Source organism: Alnus glutinosa, chromosome 2, assembly GCF_958979055.1.
Source record: "Alnus glutinosa chromosome 2, dhAlnGlut1.1, whole genome shotgun sequence".
NCBI classification, from domain to species: domain Eukaryota; kingdom Viridiplantae; phylum Streptophyta; class Magnoliopsida; order Fagales; family Betulaceae; genus Alnus; species Alnus glutinosa.
In genome coordinates this window covers 32,164,743-32,179,416 of record NC_084887.1, presented here as the reverse complement: position 1 = coordinate 32,179,416, position 14,674 = coordinate 32,164,743, and the positions used below count along the sequence as shown (strand labels likewise).

Below are 14,674 nucleotides of genomic sequence, written 5' to 3'. Positions count from 1 at the left end.
TATCCTTCTTGGTAATTGCAATCACCAATCAACAAAAAGTAATCAAGGTTGCACTAATGGGGTGCACACTTTGTACCAATTGTAAAAACACCTTAAAATTTGCCAGCCCCCTTTATGGGTGGGGGGAACCTGAAAAAGCCCCCCAAAAAATAAGAGAGAGAAATTGGGAGGGGGCCTTTTGGTGAGTTGACAGGCTGAGCAATAGGGTTATAAGGTGGTGCACTAAGCACCCACGCGCGCTCGTTAGCAAGGGCCCCACGGGTCAAATCTATCATGCGCCCGCGTTTTTCTCATCTCTCTCACCTTCTTTTGTATTATTTGTTCGAAATTATTATTATTTTTTATTTTTCTGGAGGGTGTGTTTGGTACGAAAAGGGGAAGCAGTTAAATCAAGTACCCTCTGTGCACGACTCTTACCGTTATTCTAGGGCACTGTCTCTGCCAAGTTTCTTTTTCTTCCGATAATGCCCTTGTCATTTTCTTGGATTGGAGTGATATACGGCCATTATGCATGGGTGAAATGGGTATGGTGGAGAGATACGGGTAATGATTTTCAGACGTAGATAAGATATGTAAGTTGGGTGAGGGGCTGGGGCTCCTTAATTAAAACATATTTTATATCCACAATAATATTCTCAAATGTTCAAGAAATACATAATAGCTTTAGAGCCGAGTTGAAGAAAATTTATGTCCTTAAATTATTCAATAAGAGAAAAGTAATAAAGAAACCTGCATAGATTGTCGGAATTTTAGTAAAACTTAGGCAGTTTAAGAGAGAGAAATCGTGGAGCCTATTTACTTATTTTGAGCAGGTAAACTCTAAACTTTAAGTTATCCGAAACAGATAAATTCTCCGACCCTTTTTTATGCGCTGTCTAAATTACAACGAATTCAAGACAACCTAAGTATAGAGTATCCCTATCCAAACTCACCATCGTCTTACGAGGGTGGGGTTGAGGTGTTTGCCTATATATATACAGAAAATTGACTTGAAAATTTAGTAGGGAAATATAATAAATATGTTGGCCATTTCAAAGCCTTAATTAATTTGATAAAAAGAAAGTTGTTTGATATCTATCAGACAAAATATGTATTGCTGAATTTATGGAAACTACGAATTCTCTTGCATGGGAATAAATTTGTAAAATTTGACATCATGAAAGAAACACATTACAATGATGCAACCTTCAAAATTCATAGCAAATAGATTCGAAAAAGATCATATGAATGTACTTGGAGGGAATATTGTTAAAAAGTTTTCAAAATTTATATAATTACGTATTAATGTCTATGTTTAATTATGGTTTAAGAATATTTTATAACGAAGGGAATTTATAGAGTTTTGGAAAAAGAGAATCCCGTGCGGAAAAAAGAAAAAAAGAAAATAATAAAGGATTTATAATGCTTAACTTACACAAAATAATACTTGAGCGTATGCATTTATGTTTATACTGTAGTCGACGGAGAATAAGCTTTTGCTATATAAACAAACCCTAGGAGCATTTATTTATTTTTATTTTTATTTAGATTTATGTGGTACTAACAGTAACAAAATCCTTTATTACGTCTTAATTAACTAGTGGTAAATAGTATAAAGGTATCCATAGTGGTAACGTGAGGTCATTGACTCCATTTAATTAGTATCTAAATGGAACATCAAATCAAAATGGTTTCGGTCTATTAAACTAATATGTATTTAAAATACATGTCATTAATTCTCGTATGCATTTTTAAAAGAGCAAATAAATAAACAGCAATTGGCGTTTTCCTTCAAACTGGTTTGAAAAAAAAATTCTGCAATCCGGTCTATTAAACTAACGTGTATCCAAAATACATGTAATTTTTATATGCATTTTGTTACGATCCTTGTGTCTTACATGGGTTAAGTTTAATCTTAATCATGTGTATATGAGCTCTTGAGTACCCTCCCCTTGCAAGCCTGTTTTCAAGGGTAAGTTCTACTCAAAAGTTTGTATCATTTGCATTTTTAAACGAGCACGTGGTTCTCAACTGCAATATTCCTTCAACTCAGTGAAGTTTGGACACATGTTGGCTTTAATAAACTAGGTTAGAAAAAATATTCCAATCTAATTTAGAAGAAAACTTTGTCCGTTTAGCATAGGGATTAATTTCGTTGAAGCACAACTCCATTCAAAGCATAGTTTTATAGTGAAGACTGTTAAAGTTCTAACTCACAGCATTAATGACAAACATCCCAATGAAGACAATGAAGAGACTATTCATAGAATTTGTAAAGTTGAAGATAATGATTAGATAGTTAAAGAGATCCCACTTCTTATTAATTCATATGTTAGAATATGTATAGTTAGATGGGAGATGAATAGTTGTAACTTATCATTAATTCATGTGTTAGAATATATATGTATAGTTAGATAAGAGATGAATAGTTGTAACCTTTCATTATTGATGTAGAAGTTGTAAGGTTGTCTAGTGGCTATAAATACCAATATATGGATCCCTCAATTGATAGGGAGAAATATTCTGAATTCACTTTTCTTACATTTAAATGGAGAAAAAGAAATGATTTCCATTTAGGCAGAAACTAAGTTGTGAGATTAAGCTGGATCATATGAAAAGGGTCAATTTTCAGCCTGCAGGCATTTCAGTTGGTGCAAGATTGACCATTATTCAATATGATTTATTTGTATACTCTACAAGTACGACTGGAGCAGGAGCAATACTGATGTAATAAGCCTTCAACTACTGACCACAAGCAAAAAGAAAGATAAGAAAATTGGAGAAAAAAGAAAATGGACACGAAAAGAACAACCACAAGACAAGAAAAGAAAGAGGAGTCTAAGTCTGTCTAATGATAATGTTGACCATTCAGTCCACTCAACCAGACCCAACCTCAGGTGGAGAGAGAAAGCATTTGCTTCGGTAGGATTTTGGTTCTTGATCCATTTGCAAGCTTTTCAATTAGTGGAGGACTGCATTTCAAAGTACATCCATTTTCTCTCTTTCGATTCCCACCACCATCTTGCAAGATTTTTCCACTCACTGACACTAAGTTGAGTGGCTAAGGTTATTGCTAATCCTCTCCATGTTTATCAATGGAGCTATCAAATATTGACCTGGCTCTATATATATGCTTTTGTGAACTAGCAGCTGCTTGAATTTAAGTAAATCAATTTCGCAATGGATCTTGAGCGTTATCTACGCGAGACTAACTTTCCGGGGTGTCACATTTACCGGTTTCTAGCAAGTTCTGATGAACAACAACATTGATTTCCGTAATCTAATGTTGACATCTAATAGTGCAAAATAAAATGTGATTAAGAAAACTACTCGGGACAGATTCGATCGATTCTCACTTTAACTTTCCTATTAAAATTAAGATTAGCATTTGTCGTTTGTTGTACTATACAGATGTTCAAAATAAGCTAAAAGAAGTGGCAATGAGAAACAATTGGCCACTCTTGATTAAAATACAACAGCCTGGACAAACAAAGTAGCCCCCACCTTGAAAATTTGCTTGCTGATAGAATCATGAACAGAATCAGGCTCTGCTCACATGTCCTGTGGAAACTGGCATGCATTTGCAATGCATCTATCTTCCACACGAATAAAAAAAAGAAGTAAAGGATTTTGCAGATTCATGTGACTTCTGTCATTTACTGCGCTTGTGTAAATATATATTGGCTCTTTTGTGTTTCCAATGGCTCTCTCATTTCAATATTTTACTGTCTTTCATGGTGATGGCCTCCTTTTGCTTTATCAAAACCAATGATTTTTTACTAGAATGACTCTATGCATATTACAAAATTGGCAAGCAATAGACATCTTCCTGGTAAGGGGCTCAGTCACACACATTTCACTTTCATCCAACTTCAGGATTGAAAAATAACAGGCTATCGCAGTGGCCATTTCTGTTCACATGATGCATTTTTCCCATCCATGTAAAAAGTAAAAATCGTGTGGGTGATGATTAACTTAACTAACAAACTCATTTATGGCAATTGCTACTATAATCTCTATATTAATTAAATGATTAATTTCACCGTTTATTATCATCTTCAGTTTTTTGGGATAAGGACTCGATCAGTCCCAAGTTTGAACACTCGACTCTTTGTAATTCACTATTTTCTTTCGACTCAAGCTTTTGAAATAAGTGCAGATTTAACAACTTGATTACGATGTCGTCATGGACTATGATTAATACCTAAATATGCATGAGAGGAGTAATCAGGGTCAAGTCCTGTTAATTAATCTATTATAATTGGTCTCACAGAAGTGGTGGTTGAGTCATCAAACTCATATAAATAATATTTCCCAGTTATGGATATACCAAAGAGAGCTTGCCATTCCCCCAACCATCCTCCCACTCCTTACGTCACATGGCTCCTATTGGCTAAGAATTTTTAAGTAGAAAAATCATCTCTAAAACACCAATAGTTTAGATTGACTTCTTGAACTCCATTTTTTCCTGTGCTTTCTTTTGCCAAAACATTCCACCGTCTAAATAATTATACACCCCACGATATGAACTGCGTCTCCCCTGCCTGATGTAAGCATATCTTTGATCTTAAAATGATTATCCGCAAACACAAATTGCATTCCCCATGTTGATATGTGGGCATGCATGCATGCATTCACCATGGCAAGCATAAATACATATGTGTGGCCACTGCCATGCATGAGTAGTACTACATGGAGCATGGGTAATTAAACACTTACAAAAGCTTGCATGTCTTGTAGCTAACAATTTTTTACCTGACTCGCGAACCCATTATAGGATTGGGGAGTCTGACGTGTTTAATGAAATGGGACGGATTGGGATTGGCCTATGTAGTCTTATACTCATACTTTGACACGATCCGAACCTGACACCTGACATAAGATCAGTTGAGAGAGGTTTTATCTATATAGTCTTGTATGTAAGTTTTGACACAGTCCGAATTCGAAATGCCAATACGAATTGCAAACCCTAGTATTCCTGCATATGCCAATTATATAGCGGCATAGATATGAAATATGCATGATATTCCAATGGTCTGAGATTTACGAAACTTCCCCCCAATATTGCTTAGTGTGGGGGCCATTTCAAGCTTTTCTCATCCTATAAAACACCTTCTCGTCTCACGCTTTCATTCCCCTTCTAACAACAACACTATCCACTTGATCATCATCATCATCACCTTCCCGTCTCAGAATTTAACTCAGATTCCAGCCATGCAGCCTAGTGAGGTCACAGCACTCCATTATCTAATCTCTTCAAACCCATCTCCATACCCACCTCCCTTTAGCATGACTCAGAGTCATAGCCCACCCACATTTCAATTTAACCAATTCCCTAACCCATTGTACAATTTCCAGCTCCCTCAAGGTCAAGAATTCAACCCACAATCATCATCTTTCAGCAGCAATTCAACTTCTGATGAAGCAGAGGAGCAACAGCTAAGTCTCATCAACGAGAGGAAACAGAGGAGGATGATATCGAACAGAGAGTCTGCGCGCCGTTCGCGCATGCGCAAGCAGAAGCACCTAGATGAGCTCTGGTCGCAGGTTGTCTGGCTCCGGAATGAAAACCACCAGCTCGTTGACAAGCTGAACCATGTTTCGGAGTCCCATGACCGGGTGGTTCAAGAAAATGCTCAGCTCAAACAGGAAGCTTCAGGGCTTCGTGAGATGCTCACTGGCATGCAACTCAATAGCCCTTTCCCCGGTTTAAGAGACCTGGAAGATGTTCCCTGCAACACAGCTTATCTCAGAGCCGAGTCTTCAAACCAATCCATCACAAGTTCTTTGGATCTGCTTGGCTAAGATGTAGGCAAAAAGTTTTAATGTTATCCATCCTCTCCCTAGCTTAATTTTGCTTCTTCTTTTTGTATGGAAGTCAAGCATGCAGTTTTTGCCTTGCTATTTAAGCTGTAAGAGATTGAAGAAAAATTGCAATAACATGTTTGATTTGAGCATTTCATAGCTCTTCAAAGGCTCTTTATGTGTATTAAACAATACTTAAATCCCATTTTATATCTTACATACCCCAGAAACTATTTTAAGAAATATTGATCATGGAATATATAATCATGTTATTAAAACCGACATGCAGGAAGCCATCCCTGCAGAATTTTTGCATTATTGTGGAAGAATTGTGGTGTTGATTATGTCAGGCGTATAAGAACAGAGAGAGGAACCAGTGGGCATATGGGTGTTGGGGGGGGGGGGGGGGGGGGGGGGGGGGGAGTTGGACATGACACAGAAATAAAGGTGGTGAAGTGGGTGTTGGTAAATAAAACAAAGATTACCATAAAAAGAAAAATATTTGGAAAAAGCTAACCACTAAAATATTTTGTACTTTTGGAGTGCACCCTTGACTGAATATAATTGGGAAATTATTTTTAAATTTCGCAATTCTTTCTTCTGGCTCAGTGTTCGTCCACCAGAGCTGTGGTTTGGTACCCAATCATAGACTGCATTTGCAGCATTTCTCTTTCCTGCTACAATTATTTTCTATATACCAAGGCCTGCAGAATTAATGGCCTCAATATTTTGTTTATTTATTTATATTTGGCAATCTTTTCTTTAATATTTGATGGTGGACATCTTAAATTTTGTGAAATATTATTGAACTTCTGATAATAATTACAAAACCCTCAAACAGTTAGACCAACCCCAGTTCAAATTCAGAGTCATGGAGCATTAAAATCTTATAGAGGGTTCTTGCAAGACTTGAAAGATGCTAGACACAGGAGTTGACTCTTGCAATTTTAACGAGTCATTACAGATTTACCCCAAGTAAAACAAAATTGGCTGTATTTGTAAGACTTAAAATTGGAAAACAAAATTTTCCATCTCCCCTTTTGTGTATTTGTTGTTTCATTTCTTCTCAAACAAAAATAGAACAAATGAAGGGGGTACAGAGCATGCGTATATGAGGTATGCAAGAGGAGAAATGCCTGAATTCCTCTGATTTTAGAGAAAAAAACAAACAACAACAACAGAGAGACAATTGAGGGGTGGTCGACCACTTGGCCCTCTCTCTTTGTATTTATTTATTTATTTAAAAATAATAATCATTTCTTTTCTCCAAAATCAAGAGAATTTGAGTGTTTCTAAGTCTAAAATATGCACATGTAAATAATGTACGCTATTTTCTATTCAATTTAATGCCAACATATATAATGGATTGGCCAAATTCCATTGAAATTGTAGCTTCTGGAGGCTAATGATAGTTTAGGGTAATCTGGACATTTTAAGTCCAAAATATGCATATGTATGAGTGTTAGGGAGTCCACCGAAAGTACATTAATATACATATTTTGACAACAATCTAGCCAAAAAGCTTAAGCTAATAGGCCTGGATCCATTTTGGTAAATTAACTACTTACTTTCTTTATTTTTTCTTAATACGAGACATAACACTCACACGTACACTTACAACATTAATTATTACAAATTCTGTCCATTTTAACGCCTTCACAGAAATACAAGTAGTAGTTTGATCGAAGCAGTAAGTTCGAAAAAGGGGTCAGTTCATAACATAACCTGTCATAGCTTAGTGCATTGGCATAGGCATTACTTGATTTGTTCTCAGATAGCAGCATACAATAGTTTCAACAAAAACTTGTACAAGAGAACTGAATCATAAACAGCATCTCTACTTCGATTGTTTATTCTTGTTAACGACAGTAGAAGATCTCTTAATTTGCTGCAGAGCCGAGGCTTTGTTATGATCTTCATTAGCCTGCATAAGAGAAAGATTTCCAAACACATCTTTGAGTATATATAACCCATGATTACTTGCTAGACCTTATAGTTCCTCTGGTTGTTTCCTTCCTGAAAATATATAGTTCCTGTATATCTTCTCTAAACATTATATTTATCCAAATGGAAAGAAGTTTAATTAAGCAACACTCAAACCATTGCATGGAATTCAAAATATCTTCTCTCCACTATTTTCTGAAGTGAGGTGGGACTGGGTATCCTCCACTACCCTCTAGAGAATGCCCAATCAATGGGCCCGGCCCAACTCGAGGGGGCTGATCCTTGAGCTATCAGATAGTGGTATAGTTGCCATTGAAGTCTCACAGCCTATACATCCATTCCTATGCAGAATATTCATGAGATTAGACATCAATTAAGTCATCCAAACCCCGAGGGAGCAGGGCTATGTAAGCCCATAAAAAATTATCAATTGGCTTATCTATTGTTCCTCTATGAGAAGCAACTCTAGTAAAAATCTGTTTCTTCAAAAAAATAAAAAATAAAACTCAATAAATTACCAGGTAGGGATAGTGTTAACTATACACGTATAAGTGTAAAAAAATTAAGTCGTATATTGAAAAGATGTCACAAGTGTGACCGGTTAATATTGCTAGTTGTGCCCAAATCTAGAGGCTTAAGTTTTTGAGGTGAGAAGTGTTTTAACATACTATATAATTCTGGCATCACTGAAAGACTTTCTAAGGTATCAATCTTCTTAAGTACAAGTGGTATCAGAGTCGATTATGGTGTGCAGATGATGGAGTGACACATGCATGAACTAGGGTCCTTAGAATAAGGACAAATATGCAAGGTATGAGCATAAGTGAGGGTCTTTGAAGTAAATGGTAAAGGTTTTTGACACAGGTACAAATGAGAGTCCTTAGAGTAGGAATAAATGTGCGAGGCGCGGATAAACCCACATAGCACACAAGTAATCTAAAGACAGTCCACAAGATTGATAGCAAAAAAGAACAAGTAAAAAGCTTCGGTTTGAGGCAAGTGTGACAATGTGGTAATTGACTCACGCATGAGTGTTAAATTATTAAGTATATGCGTGTGGATGTAAAAATATTGAATCTCACATTAGAAAAATACAAGTATGAGTGGTTACCGGTTAATATAGCATAATTTGGTCCAAACTCATAGACTTTCACCAAAAAACTTCTCAACGTGCCAATCTCCCTAATAGATGGGTCTCCCAATCTTCCTCCCCCTCCCAATGTCCACCCCGCAAGAGAGGGAGTCCACCCCTTCACCATTGGGAAACGGGGAGGGGGTCTACCCAGCGAGGGGTGGATTTTTGGTTTCTATGTAGCTTGTTCCAAGAACATAACATGCTCCGTCTGTTCAAATTTTTATTTTGTCTTTTATTGTTAATTTTTAAAATAAAAACATTAATTAACAAGTAAAACACAAAATACTTTTAGAAACATAAAAATAATTTTCACTTTTATATCAGATTATAACACTTTTATAAAATTAAAAAAATTAAAATTTAGTATAATCGTGTTATGGTCAATTAGGGTCTATCCACTTAAATATTGTCCATTGAAAAATTAGAGTATAGGTGCTTTGTGTGTGTGTATATATATATAATTCTATTTAAACATATGTTGCTGTATTTATTCTGTTGAATATTGAGTGTACACGTGTGAAAGCGTGTCTTGGTATTCCATCGAGGGACCAGGATTTGTCGATTCAGATGGGATCCACATTGGGTTGACCTGGCAAGATCTTACGTAGTAGAGCACCAAAGCTCACACTAGCAGATCAAGAACCAGAAAGTTACTAAACTAAATCCATCTCCTCGAAGTTCCCATGGTCTCGCCCCCGGCTTTCGGAATACTTTACTGACCAATCACCCATCTCCATTCACTCTGAAATTCACAAAAATTTACACCCACGCGGACTTTGATCCTCTTCTTCTTCTTCTTCTTCTTTGGTATTTGTGTGTGGTTCAACGCATTTGCTTCCTCTTCCAGATCTCACTGAAAGGTTTTTCTTCACCTTCTGTCAGACTGAACGTACAAGATATCATTCTGATTGGAGCTCAAAGGAGAGATCTTGGATCCAATGGCGGTCGCAGCCCGAGGAAGCCGGGGCGGAGGGTCGGGTCTCGGTGGATTCAGTCTACGGAGCTTCTTCTCGTACCGGATCTTCGTCTCCGCCATGTTCTCCCTCCTCTTCATCGCCACGCTCTCCGTCCTTCTCACCACCAACCCATCCACCCCTCACCACGATTCTGTAAGTCACTCCCTTTCCATTTTTGCTCTTTCCTTTTATTCCTCTATTGATAGCGATACCCATGTAATAGTTTTCACAGTTAAACAAACCAACTTAAAAGTTTTCTCAATTAAGCAAAACCCAGATAGGGATTTCGTAATTGAGCAAAACCCTGGTAACAATTTTTGCAATTAGACAAGACCCAGAAAACAATTTTGGGTTTAAACATGGCCAGCATTGACAATGTGACTATTGGATGCAGTCCCTTCCGACTACTGGGAATGCGTATGTGCATCGAACGTTTTTGGCTTTGAAATCCGACCCGCTTAAAACGAGATTGGATTTGATATATAAGCAAGCGAGTGATCACGTTACGCTTGTGAATGCATATGCCGCATATGCGAGGAAGCTTAAGCTTGAGATTTCTAGGCAAATGAGGATGTTTGATGATCTGGCAAGGAATTTCTCGGATCTTCAGATGAAGCCCACTTACCGGGCATCGTTGTTCGAGTCGGAGGGTGCGGTGGATGAGGATGTTTTGAGACAGTTTGAGAAGGAGGTGAAGGATAGAGTTAAGATTGCTCGATTGATGATTGCAGAGGCGAAAGAGAATTATGATAATCAGCTGAAGATTCAGAAGTTGAAGGACACGATCTTTGCAGTTAATGAGTTGCTTATTAAGGCAAAGAAGAATGGCGCATTTGCAAGCTTGATTTCTGCCAAGTCCATTCCAAAGAGCCTGCATTGTTTGGCAATGAGGCTTGTAGAGGAGAGGATTTCACATCCTGAGAATTATAGGGATGAGGACCCTAAGCCAGAGTTTGAGGATCCGAGTTTGTATCATTATGCCATATTTTCAGATAATGTGATTGCGGTATCTGTGGTAGTGAGATCTGTGGTAAAAAATGCACAGGAGCCTTGGAAACATGTTTTCCACGTTGTTACAGATAGGATGAATCTTGCAGCAATGAAGGTTTGGTTTAAGATGAGGCCAGTGGAAGGAGGTGCCCACGTAGAGGTGAAGGCAGTAGAGGATTATACTTTCTTGAATTCTTCATACGTGCCAGTGTTGAGGCAACTGGAGTCAGCAAAGATGCAGAGGTTTTACTTTCAGAACCAGGCAGAGAATGCTACTAAAGATGCACATAACATGAAGTTTAGGAACCCAAAGTACTTGTCAATGTTGAATCACCTTCGCTTCTATTTGCCCGAGATGTACCCTAAATTGCACAAAATCTTGTTTTTGGACGATGATGTTGTGGTTCAGAAAGATTTAACGGGGTTATGGAAGATTGATTTGGATGGGAAAGTGAATGGAGCTGTTGAGACCTGCTTTGGGTCTTTCCACCGCTATGCCCAGTACTTGAATTTCTCGCATCCTCTAATTAGGGACAGATTCAATCCTAAGGCTTGTGCTTGGGCTTATGGAATGAACATATTTGATCTTGACGCCTGGAGGCATGAGAAATGCACGGAACAGTATCATTACTGGCAGAACTTGGTAAGCAAATATTATCTTGATTGGACTTCTCTCTGTCTTGTCATTAATTTAGTGCTGTTTGATTTAGCATGTCTTAACTCTATCTCCTGTTTTTATTCAATAAACTTCAACAAATTCGTTGTACGGTTGTAATGTTAGTAGAATGGTTGAGTCAATTTTCTGTCTGTGTTTTCCCAGAATGAAGAACGTGCCTTATGGAAGTTGGGTACTCTTCCGCCTGGCCTGATCACCTTCTACTCAACAACAAAGTCAGTGGACAAATCCTGGCACGTGCTAGGGCTTGGCTACAATCCCAGCATTGGCATGGACGAGATCAACAATGCTGCAGTCATTCATTACAATGGCAACATGAAACCCTGGCTCGACATTGCTATGAACCAGTATAAGAATCTCTGGACCAAATATGTGGACAATGATATGGAGTTTGTGCAGATGTGCAATTTTGGCCTCTAACTGTATACCCGTGCTGCTCTTCCGTCATCGATCAGGTAACACCACCAATGAGTTCCAGAAGATGTCCATAGTGGGTTATCTTTTTCATCTGAGTTCTCATTTCCTATATCAGCTGTAACCTTCAGAGTGAAGCTCAGTGATATTATTGTTATCATTTTGTCATTCTGTGGTGGAAATGCTATCTACTATTTTTGGTTTTTGATGTTTTGTTAGTTGTAAGCTATCAAGCATTAGTTGTTATGAACCAGTTTGGGTTATGTACACGGAGAAACGATTCTTTTAATTAAAATTCTTTTACCAATAGTTTCGATACTCAAAGCATGGCTGTATGTGATATGAAGATTCTGCCTGATATTAATTAGCACTTCCAAAAATTTCAGATAACTGCTTGCTATCTCTTGTTCTTTGCCTAAATATGGCTCTCTTATTATTCCCTAGCTGAAAATATCCATTTGAAATTCAGTTCAACCATGTTACTTTGACATTTTAACATGGATTGAATATTGTGGTGTATTTGAGAAAAGAATAGGGTTGAAATGGAGTCTTGGCAGGTTGGCACGGTCTTGATGAACTGATGACAATTAAAGAGGTGGATTCAGAGGAAGGTAAAATCAACGCTTATTACTCAAACATAGAATGAAATTGCTTCGGATTCTAGGTGGTGGGAGGATGTTGCCAAGTAAGATTACAGCCGGAAAGTTCCCTCCTTTAAGTTCGTACTCCCAACTCCCAAGCTTGGAAACTTCAAATATAGCCACAAATTCTTACTTTTTCCAGGTATTCAGGAGATCTGTATCCTCGTACTGCAGTTTCATTTGATTGACATCAAGCTGTATTTTCTATCTCATCCACTAGTGACTCTGTTCTAGTCCAGTGTAACATTCACAATTATCAAGCATTTGGCAAGAAAGATGCGATTCCGTATTTGGTACTGCCACCATGTCTGCAACTGCAAGGCGTCTGGTACCTTAGGTTGAGGCCACAAGTTTGTTTCTGAAATGTCTGAAAATTAAAATTATCAGTCGACGTTGCAGTGCTTGCATTCTGGGTAAGCATAAATAACCAAATCATTAACTGATTGCTAATCTCAAATAAAATTCCCAAACAAGAAAATAGCACTGTCAAATTTTATCAAACCAACTTTGGCAGTGACAAACACTTAATAGAAAAGAGGATTTTAAAAATAAAATGACTTTAAGGTGTTGCTTGCAATGCAATTATATTCAAGGGGGGAAAGAAATACCGATATAAAAATATAATTATGTCTCTCTAATACTTCTTTTTCAAAAAAAAAAAATAGTGCCTAATGGACGGGTGGCTTGCGAGTTACTTCCAAGGCAACCGCCTGTTAGGCACTGGTTTTCTATTTATTTATTTGTTATTATTATTATTATCATTTTTATTAAAATGACAAAATTATTTTCATTTTAGCTATCTCTTTGATGGAAATGTGCCGAAACTCGAGTCTCAAATGTATAAAATTTGAAAATGATGTTTTAAAGTCTAAATAGCAAAAACCACAGTAGGGTCATAATCTAATTTGTCTCAAAAAAAATAAAAAAATGTTAGAAAGATATGGTATGAAAATCCTCGGACCTAGCCATGCACCTATTGCTAGGAGTGACAAGTTAAGTAAATTGCAATCTCTGAAAAATGAGCTTGAAAATGGAACAAATGAAAGTATACCCTTATGCTTCAATCGTGGTCTTCCCTTGGACTCTCAACTGGACCCCTTCATTTATGTATTTAAATCTCATACCTGTGTGCTCATTTCGAAAAGTTCATCGCAATGTTAATTGGACTGCGTATAATCTTTTCAAATGGGCTACTTCTACTAGTCATAATCGAAACGTTCCCACTTGTTCTCTGCCCCTCATAATTGTTGTCCCAATTAGGGATGCAAATCTCCCTACGCTTCCCCTTGTTTCTCTCTTTAGATTGTTTTCTGATTATTTATTGTTGCTTGTGTTGTTGTCCCATTTGCAAAAAAGAAAAGAAAAAAGAAAGCATATCCTTATGCCTCATTGGTTGAAACTTTAATTTATACCATAGTATTGGAAAGATTTTAGAGTGAACTAGGTTGAGTCATTGGAGAGATGGGAAAAAAGGTGTTTAGATACTTTCAAGAAACTCAAGATTATATGCTTACGTTCAACAGATCCGATTTTTAAAAATGGTTAGATATATAGATTCCAATTTTGTGGGATATCATAAGAAGAAGTTGAGACTGTTAATCAAAAACGAAATTGTTCCATTTAATAAGGACGACGTTATTTTGTACTTTATAGGCTCACCTCTTAGTAGCAGGACATACGTAGCGAAACAATGTCATTCTTTAGATGTTATTGTCTATCTGAAAGATAACTTGTGAGATGTGTGCATGAAGAAGACACGCAGTTATGTTGTCGGCATGTGTGTGCGTGAGACAGGAGCGTAGAGAGTCACCGCTGCACATGGAGGCATGTGGAGAGTGTGTGGAGAGCTCAATGTGGTTGTTCTCGACGGCGATCAATTGGGCGGCTTGAGATCTTCTTGGAAGTAGTTCCGTCACTCGAAAGAATGCTTGTGGCGGCATGTGGAAGAGCGTATGGTGCCTTTGGTGACAAGTTTTCCACATATTAATAGATACATACATTGCAAACTTGATTATGATTTTAAATATCTAGAATCTGATTTGAGGAAGGCTTAAAAGATATTGATAGTGGCAACAGAGGTATAAGGTGGCGTGTGAACGACTAGAACAACTATGAAATTGTCGAAGAGCACACC

The 14,674-nt window shown here is 37.4% G+C and overlaps 2 protein-coding genes across 3 annotated transcripts; both read left to right on the top strand.

The window, feature by feature from the left end:
- Window positions 1-5,099: 5,099 nt before the first annotated feature.
- LOC133861030 (basic leucine zipper 43-like) lies at window positions 5,100-5,919 on the top strand. The gene has a single exon (XM_062296726.1). The coding sequence runs from the start codon at window positions 5,194-5,196 to the stop codon at window positions 5,782-5,784; it is 591 nt and encodes a 196-aa protein (XP_062152710.1). The 5' UTR covers window positions 5,100-5,193; the 3' UTR covers window positions 5,785-5,919.
- A 3,560-nt stretch (window positions 5,920-9,479) lies between these two features.
- LOC133859508 (probable galacturonosyltransferase 9) lies at window positions 9,480-12,838 on the top strand. Of its 2 annotated transcripts, XM_062294925.1 has the most exons (4): window positions 9,480-9,972; window positions 10,214-11,452; window positions 11,630-11,940; window positions 12,457-12,838. In XM_062294925.1, the coding sequence occupies exons 1-3, from the start codon at window positions 9,802-9,804 to the stop codon at window positions 11,903-11,905; spliced, it is 1,686 nt and encodes a 561-aa protein (XP_062150909.1). In that variant the 5' UTR covers window positions 9,480-9,801; the 3' UTR covers window positions 11,906-11,940; window positions 12,457-12,838. The 2 variants fall into 2 exon arrangements, with proteins under 2 accessions (XP_062150909.1, XP_062150908.1); XM_062294924.1 differs by lacking the exon at window positions 12,457-12,838 and having other exon boundaries at window positions 11,630-12,208.
- The last annotated feature ends 1,836 nt before the right edge of the window (window positions 12,839-14,674 follow it).

Coding starts and splice junctions, on each gene's coding strand:
- LOC133861030 (XM_062296726.1), top strand. CDS start 5,194: ATGCAGCCTAGTGAGGTCACAGCACTCCATTATCTAATCTCTTCAAAC.
- LOC133859508 (XM_062294925.1), top strand. CDS start 9,802: ATGGCGGTCGCAGCCCGAGGAAGCCGGGGCGGAGGGTCGGGTCTCGGT. Junction 9,973..10,213: donor CCACCCCTCACCACGATTCT/GTAAGTCACTCC, acceptor TATTGGATGCAG/TCCCTTCCGACTACTGGGAA. Junction 11,453..11,629: donor ATCATTACTGGCAGAACTTG/GTAAGCAAATAT, acceptor GTGTTTTCCCAG/AATGAAGAACGTGCCTTATG.